The sequence below is a fragment of the Bombina bombina genome, chromosome 4 (assembly GCF_027579735.1).
Source record: "Bombina bombina isolate aBomBom1 chromosome 4, aBomBom1.pri, whole genome shotgun sequence".
In the NCBI taxonomy this organism is placed as follows: Eukaryota; Metazoa; Chordata; class Amphibia; order Anura; family Bombinatoridae; genus Bombina; species Bombina bombina.
In genome coordinates, this window is record NC_069502.1 from 759,365,651 (window position 1) to 759,380,257 (window position 14,607).

Genomic DNA, 14,607 nt, shown 5'->3' on the forward strand with positions numbered 1-14,607 from the left:
ACAGCTTATACATGCAACTTAATGGTAGTTCAATATCATAAATACTTTTGTATACAGAGTACCTTCAGAAAGATAGTACAGTAATGTAATCAGAAAGGTAATAGTCGGTTTAAATAAAAAATACTAGTATTTGCATTTTAAAAGTAAAAACAAAACAAAAATGTATACAATAAACAGGCAGAGATAAGGATTTAAAAAAATAAAAAAAATAAATCATTTTTAAAATATTATTGAATATTTATATATATATATATATATATATATATATATATATATATATATATATATATATATATATATATATCCAAAAGCAACACAGGCACTCTCCAGTATTAAACAGTTATAATCCTTTAATAAGTAATTTATTAAAGGATTATCATTGTTTAATACCAGAGAGTAGCTTTTGGATATTTGTACGTTTTTACAGTGCACCCCGAATGCTGTGCTGGAAGGAGTGAGTGCTGGTACCTGTAAGATATATTTATATATATATATGAATAAGAAAAGAGACAGACATTTTTATATATATAAAAATATAATGTGTATTATATATATAAATGAGATGATAGACAAATAAATAAATAAATAAATAATAAGCTAACACATAAATCAATAGATACATACTTATCTTCATCTTCCCTAGTAGTGTCTCTGTTATAAGCCATGGTTATGTTTGTCTTTTTCAGCGTTCTTTGCTTGAAAGAGAAAACTAATTTCATTTTGCCTTCAGGGTCACCTTTTAAAGACACAATAGAAGGAAGTCTATAAACATCACGCCTATTACATTATACATATTGTTTGTAGGTTGGTTTACCTTTCCTTAGAGCATCTTTAACAGTACTTTACATGAAAAGGGTTTGGCTTTGAATGTAGGAAGGGATTTACAAAAATGTTTATTTTTCCCTTCTTCATAACACTGATAGGGAAATAATACAGATCAGTAGACATTGAGAAAAGAAGTTTATTTGCCAACTGTGTCTTAGAAACACGCAAAGTCAGATCTCATTCTGTAGTAACAGTATGCAAAATTTCATGCCTCATAGCAAACATAGAGGTTACTCCAGGCGTAAAAAATAATATAGATAAGGAAGAAAGGATGCTATTGCTTTCTTATCTGAAGGTATCTTAGTTGATTTTAAAGAACCTAATTTCTATGGTTACAAATCCATAATTGTATTGTTTATATGACAGAAATAATTCTTATATATATTTTGAGAGGTGCACTAGTAAGCTGGTCTGTGATAGATTCCTCAAGTAGGCAGGACTGTGTATGGAACCACAGCGAGGAAGGTAGCTGGCTGGCAGGAGGCAGCTACCTATGTAGCAGGTAAGCTTGAGGCATGTACCTCTGTAGCTGGCAGGAGGGTAGAGTTGTCAAACAGGCAACAAAAGACAAAAACAGGATCCAATTAAGCAGTAGCTGGGCAGCAGAAGCACAAAATAACAATCCTAACTCATAGACAGGAGCAAGGTAAAAATCAGCAACAGGAAGTCTGAGCTAAGATAGCAACTGGAACAGGGGCTTCAGCAAAGAAAAACCTAAGGACCACTAAATGCAGTAGAATTGCCTAATGAAAAATGGCATAATAACAAGACAATGATTTTACACCTACTCTGAATTTCAAATAAGCAGTAGATTTATTTATGACAAATTTATTTTTTTTCCCATTGTCCAGCCCCCTGTATCATGTGACAGACATCAGCCAATCACAGACTCGTATACCCTGTGAGCTTGCGCACATTCTCAGTAGGATCTTGTCTAAAAGTAAAGTGTCTTAAAACTGCATGTTTAATTTGAATCGTAAGAGTTGATTTTCACTTGAGTGTCCCTTTAAATAGTGCACTTATTGCAAACTCCTCACACCTAAAGGATGACTGTGTGTGCTTCCATTTACTCCAGTTTGGGTTTTAGTGGGAGTTATGCCTGCCGACTTAGTCCCACTAAACCAACTCATGTTACTCTAAGGGGCATATTTATTAAAGGTCTTGCGGACCTGATCCGACAGTGCGGATCAGGTCCGCAAGACCTCGCTGAATGCGGAGAGCAATACGCTCTCAGCATTTAACATTGCACCAGCAGCTCACAACAGCTGCTGGTGCAACGCCACCCCCTGCATACTCGCGGCCGATGGGCTGCCAGCAGGGAGCTGTCAGTCAACCCGATCGTACTCGATCGGGTTGATTTCCGGCGATTCCTGTCCGCCTGCTCAGAGCAGGCGGTCAGGGTTATGGAGCAGCAGTCTTTAGACCGCTGCTTCATAACTTGTGTTTCTGGCGAGACTGAAGACTCACCAGAAACACGGGCCCACAAGCTCCGTACGGAGCTTGATAAATGGGCCCCTAGAAGTTTTATTACATCAAGCTATAAATTCCTTCCTGCAGAGGTCCCAGCCTGTGACAGGAAGTAATGGCACAAATTAAGTTTAAAAAAAGAAATAACAGGTGTAATCCATTTAAAATGATGACTGACACGTATTGCAATGATTTATCATAAGTATAACCACTGCTTAGTGCTTTTTTTTTTAATTACAGCAATTAAACAGACTGTTTCATATCCTTCTTAAGCTAGAGCCCAATATAAATCACAATAAGTAGAAGAAAATTCTGTGCTCACACTCTTATAGAGATAAAAAACAAAATTTATGCTTACCTGATAAATTTATTTCTCTTGTGGAGTATCCAGTCCACGGATTCATCCATTACTTGTGGTATATTGTCCTTCCCAACAGGAAGCTGCAAGAGGACACCCACAGCAGAGTTGTCTATATAGCTCCTCCCCTAACTGCCACTCCCAGTCATTCGACCGAAGACAAGCAAGAGAAAGTAGAAACTATAGGGTGCAGTGGTGACTGTAGTTTAAAAATAAAACACACCTACCTTAAAATGACAGGGCGGGCCGTGGACTGGATACACCACAAGAGAAATAAATTTATCAGGTAAGCATAAATTTTGTTTTCTCTTGTAAGGTGTATCCAGTCCACGGATTCATCCATTACTTGTGGGATACCAATACCAAAGCTATAGGACACGGATGAAGGGAGGGACAAGGCAGGCGCTTAAATGGAAGGCATCACTGACTGTAAGACCTTTCTCTCAAAAATAGCCTCCGAAGAAGCAAAAGTATCAAATTTGTAGAATTTAGAAAATGTATGAAGCGAAGACCAAGTCGCCGCCTTACAAATCTGTTCAACAGAAGCCTCATTCTTAAAAGCCCATGTGGAAGCTACCGCTCTAGTGGAATGAGCTGTAATCCATTCAGGAGGCTGCTGGCCAGCAGTCTCATAAGCTAAGCGGATTATAATTCTTAGCCAAAAAGAAAGAGAAGTTGCCAAAGCCTTTTGGCCTCTCCTCTGTCCAGAGTAGACCACAAACAAAGCAGATGTTTGACGAAAATCCTTCGTAGCTTGTAAATAAAATTTTAAAGCATGAACCACATCAAGATTGTGTAATAGACGTTCCTTCTTTGAAGAAGGATTAGGACATAGTGAAGGAACAACAATCTCCTGATTGATATTTTTATTAGATACTACCTTAGGAAGAAAACCAGGTTTGGTACGTAACACTACCTTATCTGCATGGAAAATGAGATAAGGGGAATCACATTGTAAAGCAGATAACTTCGAAACTCTTCGAGCCGAGGAGATAGCTACTAAAAACAAAACTTTCCAAGATAAAAGCTTAATATCTATGGAATGCAAAGGTTTGAATGGAACCCCTTGCAGAACCTTAAGAACTAAATTTAAACTCCATGGTGGAGCAACAGGTTTAAACACAGGCTTGATTCTAACTAAAGCCTGACAAAATGCCTGAACATCTGGAGCATCAGCCAGACGCTTGTGCAAATGAATAGACAGAGCAGAAAACTGTCCTTTTAAGGAACTAGCTGACAATCGCTTCTCCAATCCTTCTTGGAGAAAAGATAATATCCTAGGAATCCTGACCTTACTCCATGAGTAACCTTTGGATTCACACCAATGAAGATATCTACACCATATCTTATGATAGACTTTCCTAGTGATCGGCTTTCGAGCCTGAATTAAGGTGTCAATGACCGACTCAGAGAAACCCCGCTTTGATAAAATCAAGCGTTCAATCTCCAAGCAGTCAGACGCAGAGAAATTAGATTTGGATGGTTGAAAGGACCCTGAAGTAGAAGGTCCTGCCTCAGCGGCAGAGTCCATGGGGGAAGGGATGACATGTCCAACAGATCTGCATACCAATTCCTGCGTGGCCACGCAGGTGCTATCAAAATCACAGAAGCTCTCTCCTGCTTGATCTTGGCAATCAGACGAGGGAGCAGAGGAAACGGTGGAAACACATAAGCCAGGTTGAAGGACCAAGGCGCTGCTAGAGCATCTATCAGCGCTGCCTTGGGATCCCTGGACCTTGATCCGTAACAAGGAAGCTTGGCGTTCTGACGAGATGCCATGAGATCCAGTTCTGGTTTGCCCCAAAGTTGAATCAACTGTGCAAATACCTCCGGATGGAGTTCCCACTCCCCCGGATGAAAAGTCTGCCGACTTAGAAAATCCGCCTCCCAGTTCTCTACTCCTGGGATATGGATAGCTGATAGATGGCAAGAGTGAACCTCTGCCCATAGAATTATTTTTGAAACCTCCAACATTGCTAGGGAACTCCTTGTTCCCCCTTGATGGTTGATGTAGGCTACAGTCGTGATATTGTCCAACTGAAATCTGATGAACCTGACCGCAGCAAGCTGAGGCCAAGCTTGAAGAGCATTGAATATCGCTCTTAGGTCCAGAATGTTTATCGGAAGGAGTGCCTCCTCCTGAGTCCACGAGCCCTGAGCCTTCAGGGAGTTCCAGACTGCACCCCAGCCCAGAAGGCTGGCATCTGTCGTTACTATTGTACAATCTGGCCTGCAGAAGGTCATACCCTTGGACAGATGGTCCCGAGATAGCCACCAGAGAAGAGAATCCCTGGTCTCTTGATCCAGATTTAGTAGAGGGGACAAATCTATGAGGGGGTTCCACAATGGCTTTTAAACATAATGAACAAGGAGTTTCCTCTATGTCAGACATGTTTAACAGACTAGTAATGAGACCAGCAAGCTTGAAAACAGTATACAGTGTGTATAATAGACTAAAATAGCATTGCACCCACTTGCAAATGGATGATTAACCCCTCAGGCTCAAAAACGAATCAGAAAAATGGTAAAACCGTTATAAACAGTCACAGCAAACTGCCACAGCTCTACTGTGGCTCCTACCTGCCCTTAAAACGACTTTTGTAGCAACAAAAACCCTTTACAGAGGTCCTATATGTCAGGGGACTCCTTCAGGGAAGCTGGATGTCTCAGACTGCAAAAACTACTGCGCAATTAGAGCGCAAAAATAGGCCCCTCCCACCATGCACTCAAAGTGAAAGGGCCATAAATAACTACTTCTTTGAGAAATCTAATCAGCCATGTGGAAAACTAGGCCCCAAATGAAGATTTATCACCTTCAGTAAAAAACGTTTTTTATATCTCATGCAAACGTTTTACATACTAAGTAATAAGAGCCATAAACATGAATATTACCCTTTACTGCAAGCATGAATTGTTTGTTAAATCACTGTAATCAGGCTTACCTTAAATATATCAGGCACTGTCAGCATTTTCTAGACCTTATCATCTCTCTAGAAAAAAATATACTGAACATACCTCAGAGCAGGTAATCCTGCTGGCCATTCCCCCAGCTGAAGTTTTCCCATACTCTTCAGTTATGTGTGAGAACAGCAGTGGACCTTAGTTACAACTTGCTAAGATCATCAAAAACCTCAGGCAGAACTCTTCTTCTAATTTCTGCCTGAGGTAAAAACAGTACAACGCCGGTACCGTTTTAAAATAACAAACTTTTGATTGAAGATAAACTACACTAATTCACCACATATCTCTTGATACTTCCTTTCTTGTAGAGAGCTGCAAGAGAATGACTGGGAGTGGCAGTTAGGGGAGGAGCTATATAGACAGCTCTGCTGTGGGTGTCCCCTTGCAGCTTCCTGTTGGGAAGGAGAATATCCCACAAGTAATGGATGAATCCGTGGACTGGATACACCTTACAAGAGAAATGCCAATTTTTTCTGTAGGGGAAATGTATTAATGATGATTCAGATAGAGAATACAATTTTAAACAACATTCCAATTTACTTCTATTACCTAATTTGCTGCAATCTTTAGATATTGTTTGTTAAATAAATATCAATGCACATTGGTGAGCCAATCACATGAGGCATCTATGTGCAGCTACCTATCAGAAGCTACTGAGCATATCTAGATATGCTTTTCAGGAAAGAATATCAAGAGAATGAAGCAAAATAGTTAAAAGAAGTAAATTAGAAAGTTGTTTAAAATGGTATTCTCTATCTGAATCATGAAAGAAAGAAAAAAATGGGTTTAATGTCCCTTTAACTAATCAAAGCCATTTTCAAATCTCTGTGTGATAGAGAACTTTTTAAAACCTGATAAATTTAGAAAGAAGGTAATACATGTTGTTTCTTTACTGTGGAAACTTGAAATTTACTTTTTTTTTATTTATTACTTTTTTATTGAAAGTTTCAGTTTTACAACAGAAGGCAAACAAAATTAAGGCATAAAATTTTCTCTATGCGCCAAACAATTATACAGAATATTTACCTAGAGAACATATAACGTAGAAGAGGCATTTTCTGTTATTCATAAAGGCTACTCATATTGATAGACAATGCCATCTACATTTCTCTTATTTATATGCGGTAAGCTGTAAAGTCCTAAATCATAGGATTGACCACATTACAATATATATATGGCTCCTTCCTTCTAAATCCAGCGGTCCAACATTAAGCATTTTTGAATGAGTGGTAAATAATAAGTATTATATACCTTTTGTTTGACAAGTGAAACAAAAGTGGGTTAAGCTAGAAGATGAGAATGTGTAAATAGTTTAAGAAACAGTGGGGGAAATGGGGGTCGAGAAAGGAGGGGGAATGAGATTATGAGAATAAAGGATGGGGTGAAAAAGGGCGGCAGGGGGGGGAAAAAAAAAAAAAAGGGGGGGAGGGGAAGAGGAAGAGGTAAAAGGATGGCTTGTGCAATTGTGAGGCAAGTGGAGGTTAGCGCTATTAGAGGACAGAGCAACGGCAGGGGCATGGGCTTGCAACATGCTGTTCTTACTTAATGGAATTTGTTTCGAGTATTACCTCGAGCCCGGTCCCCAGAACCAATCAGATGATTGGGGGAGAGGCTTCATCTTTGCCCCCCCCCGTTGACTGTCATATCTCATGTGAGGTCTGTTGAGTCCTGGTCTGCTGTGTGTGTGGTGCGTGGGTATCTATATTGTTCCCATGCTTCCCTCATGAGGCTATGTATATCCAATTTATCTATTGTCATGTAATGGTATTTTTCCAAAGAAAGGAGGTCTTCTATCTGGTTATGCCAGTCTGATATTGTAGGAGGAGTTGCCGATCTCCATCCTAGCGGGACAAGTTTTTTGCCTCCATTTATCATTAGCATCAGGAGAGATTTTAAAACTTTGTTTTGTATTTTTGGGATGTGCAAAAATAACAGTATATGCATCCTCGGAGCCAGGTCTATTCCTATTATCTTTGACATTGCTGCGAAAGCGCCCTCCCAAAAGGGAGCTATGATTGGACATGTCCACCAGATATGGTACATCGTCCCTTCTTACCCACATCCCCTCCAGCATGTTGTGGGAATATGTGGGTTAGACCTGTGCAATCGAGTCGGGGTAAGATACCACCTACTAAGTAGTTTGAAATGCATTTCCTGTATTACAGCGGAGGATGATGCCTTAGTCGCTATTAGGAATGCTCTCTTCCATTCCAGTGGGGGTATGTCTGTGCCCATCTCCCTATCCCATGCTTTTGTGTAAGAAGGTAATGTTTCTTCGTCCGGTACCAACTGTAATTTAAATATTAGGGATATTGTGTGTCGGGGGGGGGGGGGGGGCGCCTGCTGGACACACAGTTGTTCAAAAGGGGTTAGATCTCTATTCATGTCATTTTTGTGTTTGTGTGTTGTGATGAAGTGCTCGATTTGTGAGCGCGAGAACCATGTTGAAAAGAGGATCTCGTCCCATTTCTGCAGTGTTGTCAGTGGTGCTATGTCACCTGCCTCTAGCGCAAAGCATAGAACTCCCTCCCTCATGCTGTACGGATGTCTATTGGCCACACCGGCGTGAGCTAATGGTATCGCTGGATGTTCCCTAATGGGAGTAAGTGGTGAGTATCTCGTAGAGATGTGTTGGGTTGTGGTGATTACTCTGTCCCATACTCGTAGTGTTTCATTTACTATGGGGTAGTATTTCAATGTGGCTAGTCTAAGGCGTGGTTCTAACCATGCCAATGTTGCTGTGTTTCCTTTGTTGAATATTTGGTTATCTAAATGTACCCAGGCCTTTTGTGCGGAATTATGACTCCAATCTATAATGTGTTGCAAAAAGATCGCTCTACGATATAATTGGAGATTTGGGAGGCCTATTCCACCTCGGTGCTTTGGTAAGTGTAAAGTCTGTTTATTTATTCTACTATGCTTCCCCTTCCAGATGTAGCTGTCTGTGGTATTTTGTAATGCGGTCAGGTAAGAGGTGGGTAGCGGCATGGGTAGAGCTTGCAAGAGGTATAACACCCGTGGGAGGATATTCATCTTGATTGTACTCATTCTCCCCAACCAGGATATGGGTTTATTGCACCAGGACTGGAGATCTCGTGTTATTTCTGTTTTAAGTGTCTGAAAGTTGAATTGGAAAAGGTCATTATCATTACTTGTAAGATTAATCCCCAAGTATTTCATTTTTTTCCTGGCTATACTAATGTGGAGTGTTTTCTCCAGCTGGGAGACAACCGAAGTAGGGGATGTTATATTTAGGAGCTCCGACTTGGTGATATTAAGATGAAAGTTTGAGACCTTGCCGTAGTCTGATAGTTTGGTTAATATATCTGGAAGTGTGGTCTCTACTTTGGTCATGACAAACAGAATGTCATCAGCGTACATTATCATCTTATGTTCCCTATCTCCTATTGTGATGCCCGATATGGAGTGTGTTGATCTTATTTTCACCGCCAGGGCCTCTATGGATAATACAAATAGTAGAGGGGACAAGGGGCAGCCCTGCCGTGTTCCATTTGTTATGGCAAATGAGTCTGAAAGGGTTCCATTAACTCTGACTCTTGCATTTGGCTGTGAATAGAGGGAGAAAATCAGATTTAGAAATGGGGAGCCGAAATTCATTTTTTCCATTACTTTCCTAAGGAAATGCCAATCTACCCTGTCGAACGCCTTTTCGGCGTCCGACGAGAATAAAGCTATAGGAATTGCTCTATGTTTGGCGTGGCTGATGATTTGATGAACTCTCAGGGTATTATCTCTGGCCTCTCGGCCCGGAACAAAGCTGGCCTGATCCATGGAAACTAAGTCTGGGAGGAATTTGTTAAGTCTATATGCTAATATTTTTGCTAATACTTTCACATCCGTATTTAAGAGGGATATAGGCCTAAAATTACTTGGTCTGTCCGGCGTTTTGCCCGGTTTTGGCAAAACAGTGACATGTGCTTCCAGCATTGAGGGTGGGAGTGATTTAGTGGTAAATAAATCATTAAATAGAGCTTGCATGTGGGGAACCAGGGTATTCTGAAAGATGTTATAATATCTGGGGGTCAAACCATCTGGACCTGGGATTTTTCCAGACGGGAGATCTTTTATTGCTTTAGTGATTTCCTCAGACGTGACAGGGGAGTCCCAGGACTCCGAGTCCTCGTCCGATAGTTGTGTCAATTTGAGGTTCTCTAAGTAGTCTATAGTGAGCGCTTCTTTTGTGTGTGCATGTTCCTGTGCATGTGGTGGCGATGCATAGATGCCTAAATTATATAAGTTGCGGTAATATTGCTGAAATATTCGCGCTATACCCTTGCTGTCTTTTGTCTCTTCTCCGTTAGTATCGTTAAGGGAATGTATGAATGATTTAAGTCTTTTACGTTTTGTCGCCCTCACCAGCAATCTGCCCGGTTTATTCCCCTGGTCATAGTATTTTTGTCTTAGGTTAAAAGCTTGTCTTTCTGAGTCTGTGTCCAGTATGTTCTTCAGGTCTCCCTTAGCCTGTTGTAAGTCCTGTGAGACTTTGTGGTTAGTGGGGTCTTGTTTGTGTAAGTCCTCTAGGTCGCGAATCAGCGAGTGGGTTTGTTCGTATTTGGCCCTTTTTTCTTTCATTATTTTGGCTTTGATTTTTATTAGCTCACCTCGGACGACGCACTTATGCGCCTCCCAGGTTATGGGAAGGGAAGTGTCTGTGTATCTATTGAGTGAAAAGTATTCTGATAGTGTAGCATTAATAGATGACACTATTGTTGGGTCATATAATATATAATCATCTAGCTTCCAGATCAGGTCTGTTAAGGGGGCCTTTGGCCAGACCACTTTGCACACAACTGGGGCGTGATCCGTCCATGATATCGTGCCAATCTCGCAAGAATGAACTATTGGGAGACTTATAGAATCTGTATACCAGTAATCTATACGAGAATATTTATGATACACGTTAGATAGGTAAGTATAATCCCTACTTGTTGGGTGTAATGTTCTCCACACGTCGTGTAGGTTTAGCTCTGCGAGGGTATTTTTTATGGATTTCAATATAGCCTTGGAGACGCTAGACCCTGAATTAGAGGTGTCCAAAGAAGGGCACATTGGGACATTAAAGTCACCTCCCATCATTATTGGGCCTTTTGCGTGATCAAGTAGCAGTCTCGCTATTTTTTTGAAAAATTTGTGTTGCTGGGTGTTGGGGGCGTAGATGTTGAGCAACGTGATTGGTCTCCCAAATAGGAGGCCCGTAAGGAGTATGTATCTGCCGTCTGGGTCTTTATGTTGTGTTGTCAGTTGAAAAGCTATGGTGCTATGCATCAAAATGCCCACCCCATTTTTTTTGTAGGGGCCCGAGGCAAAAAAGGTAGTTCGGACTATTGAGGTCGTGTACATTAACTGTCGTTAGCGTTATACTATGGTTTGGTCTGCAAGAGTACCTATTGCTCATCTTGTGTTTGTGATAGGGTAGGAGGGAGTGGGAAGGGAAAAAAAAGGGGGGGGGGAGAGTTATTTAAAGGGGGGGGAGAGGAGGAAGAAGAGTGGGGCAAAAGAGGAGAAAAGAGGGGAAAGAAAAAGTAAGACTTGGAAAAAGTAAGATTAACGTAAGTATAGGATCAACAGATACCTATACCTAAAATGTTTCTAGACCCAAAATACAGGTCTAGGTTTAATTATGTGAAATGTAGAGTGATACGAGTGATAGTAAGAGTATCTCTCTACTTATATGTACTTATTAGGTTTAGTACACTAATGGGGATGTGTCCCGGCGGCACAGATAGGCCTAAATTGTTATTTCAATGATCGCAGGAGTAGGTGATCAGTTGCATTGGTGAAGATGTAAATTTGCTTGGCTTTGTTGACTGCAGCAAGTGATCCTATTGTATCAATGTGCAGGGCTAAATAAAATGTGGAGGAGATACCCCCCTTTGACTGGTGGTGATCATGTTGTGCAGCTACTGGTAGTGCAGTGGGTAGAAGGTGAGACATCACTCCTGAGAGACCGCATTTTTAAACATAATAAGGATACATTTGTGCATTTGTAAGGTTGGCATATTGAATACATGTTAGTATGTTACTATACACATAATTATCCATCAAAATATACTGCGCCTCACCTAAGGTTTATCTACATTTGGGCATAACAAATCAATGCATATTAAAATACTTAACTAAAAAAAATCCTAAACTCTAAACAGTTAGATATGAACGAAACCATCTGTCACATGCTGCATCTTTTATAAATTCTGACTAGCTACTCTCACTATTGGTTAATACATATGTGACTTTAGAAAAATACTTGTGTGTCCTATGTAACATAGTAACATAGTAACATAGTAGATAAGGTTGAAAAAAGACTGAAGTCCATCGAGTTCAACCTATACAAATCTAAAATACTTACAAAAAGCTCCAGTTAAGCTTAAATAACCCCATTAAAATGTGACCCATTTAATACTAGCAATCATATCCATGAATTTTGTTTATATACAGAAATTTATCCAGACTATTTTTAAATGTATCTATGGTATTGGCATTCACTACCTCCTTTGGTAATGAGTTCCACAATTTTATTGCTCTTACAGTGAAAAAACGTTTCCGTTGCAGGAGATTAAATCTCCTTTCCTCCAACCTTAAATTATGACCTCTTGTCAGAACCAATTTTCTTGGAATAAAAAGAGCTTCTGCCATCTCTGTATATGGGCCTTGAATATATTTATATAAAGTAATCATGTCACCTCTCAAGCGCCTTTTTTCTAAAGAGAACAGACCCAGTTTGGCTAGCCTCTCCTCATAGGTTAATTTCTCCAATCCCCTTATTAGCTTTGTGGCCCTTCTCTGAACTTTTTCTAGTTCTGCAATATCTTTTTTAGCAATCGGTCCCCAGAACTGCACTCCAAACTCAAGGTGAGGTCTTACCAGGGCTTTATATAATGACAGAATTATGCTTTCCTCCCTTGAATCAATGCCTCTTTTAATACATGCTAGTATCTTATTAGCCTTTGAAGCCGCTGCCCTGCATTGTGCACTCATCTTTAGCTTGTTATCTATTACTACTCCCAAATCCCTTTCCTCCTGTGTTTGGCTAAGTCTTGTCCCATTTAAAAAATACATAGCCTGCTTATTTTTACTTCCAAAATGTAGAACCTTACATTTTTCCGTATTAAATCTCATTTTCCATTCAATTGCCCATAGTTCTAATTTTAGCAAATCCCTTTGCAAAGAGAGTTCATCCTGCTCTGACCTAATGACCTTACTTAACTTAGTATCATCTGCAAAAATAGAGATGTCGCTATTTAATCCTTGCTCCAAGTCATTTATAAAAATATTAAAAAGAACAGGGCCCAGTACTGATCCCTGGGGGACGCCACTGATTACCTTTGTCCAATCTGAGTATGATCCATTTACTGCTACTCGTTGCTCCCTATCTTTTATCCAGTTATTTATCCATGAGCTAACATTTTCAGCTATTCCCAGTCCCTTAATTTTGTGCATTAATCTCTCATGTGGCACTGTATCAAATGCCTTTGCAAAATCTAAGTATATCACATCAACTGATTCCCCTTTATCTATATTTTTACTTACTTCCTCGTAGAATCTAATTAGATTAGTTTGACATGATCTATTTCTCCTAAAGCCATGCTGATTAGAACTCATAATCTTGTTTACACGAATATGCTCATCAATATAATCCCTTATAATCCCTTCAAATATCTTCCCCACTATTGATGTCAGACTAACTGGTCTATAGCTTCCTGGATCATCCCTGCTTCCCTTTTTGAAGAGTGGCACCACATCAGCTTTACGCCAATCCTGGGGTACCATGCCTGAGGATAATGAGTCTTGAAAAATTAAGAGTAAAGGTTTGTCTATAACAGTGCTAAGTTCCCTTAACACCCTTGGGTGTATTCCATCTGGGCCTGGAGTTTTATTTACCTTAATATTTTTTAGTTTTTTCCTGATATCCTCTAAACAAAACCCAGTTAGTGGTATGGACTGGCATGTTCTATTCTGTTCCAAAGTATCATTCAATGGTTCCTCTCTTGTGTATACTGAAGAAAAAAACTGGTTTAGTACCTCAGCCTTCTCCCTGTCATTATTTATCATGCTACCCTCCACACATTTTAATGTACCTATATTATCCTTCTTAGATTTTTTTGCTATTTATGTACTTAAAGAACCTTTTAGGGTTAGACTTAGAATCCTTGGCAATTAATTTTTCATATTCAATTTTGGCTAATTTGATTGCTTTTTTGCATGCTTTGTTACATTGCTGTAACAAAGCAAACCCTGAATTTTTCGCCGCTAATCTAGCTAATTGCAAAGCGGCATCTAAAATAAAAGAGTTAGCCAACTTAAGTGCGTGAACTCTGTCCATAACCTCCTCATATGGAGTCTCTCTACTGATCGACTTTTCTAGTTCCTCGAACCAGAACCACGCTGCTGTAGTGACAGGAACAATGCACGAAATGGGTTGTAGAAGGTAACCTTGCTGTACAAAAATCTTTTTAAGCAAACCTTTCAATTTTTTATCCATAGGATCTTTGAAAGCACAACTATCCTCGATAGGAATAGTAGTGCGCTTGTTTAGAGTAGAAACTGCCCCCTCGACCTTAGGGACTGTCTGTGTGTGTGATGGCTCTTTCCCTTAAATGTAAATTTGCTCAGTTATGGTGATTGCAGTAAATGATCTTATCATTCCAATGTGCTAAGCTTAAATAAAATGTGGAGGGATTACCCCGCTCTGATTAGTGGTGATCTTGTTATGTAGCTAGCAGTAATGCAATGGGTAGAAATGACATGTCATTCCAGAGAAACCACATTTTTCGAGGTGACAAGAATACATTTGTGCATTTGAAAGATTGGTCTATTAAATGCATGTAAAAATGTTACCATTCAAGTAATTATCTTATCTGTATATCTGTATATATGTAGTTTATCTACCTTGAGACATAACAAGTCGGTCAAAACAATTAACCAAAGATTCCTGAACTCTGAGCAGTTATATATGAACGAAAACATCTATCACATGC

At 39.8% G+C, this 14,607-nt stretch overlaps 1 protein-coding gene across 1 annotated transcript in view; it reads right to left on the reverse strand.

The window, feature by feature from the left end:
- LOC128656891 (chitin synthase chs-2-like) overlaps window positions 1-689 on the reverse strand; it is a 160,160-nt gene extending 159,471 nt beyond the window's left edge. Inside the window, exon 1 of the mRNA XM_053711059.1 lies at window positions 625-689. Within this exon, the coding sequence (XP_053567034.1) occupies window positions 625-665 (41 nt within the window). The 5' untranslated portion in view covers window positions 666-689. The remainder of the gene's footprint in view (window positions 1-624) is intronic.
- Window positions 690-14,607: the final 13,918 nt, after the last annotated feature.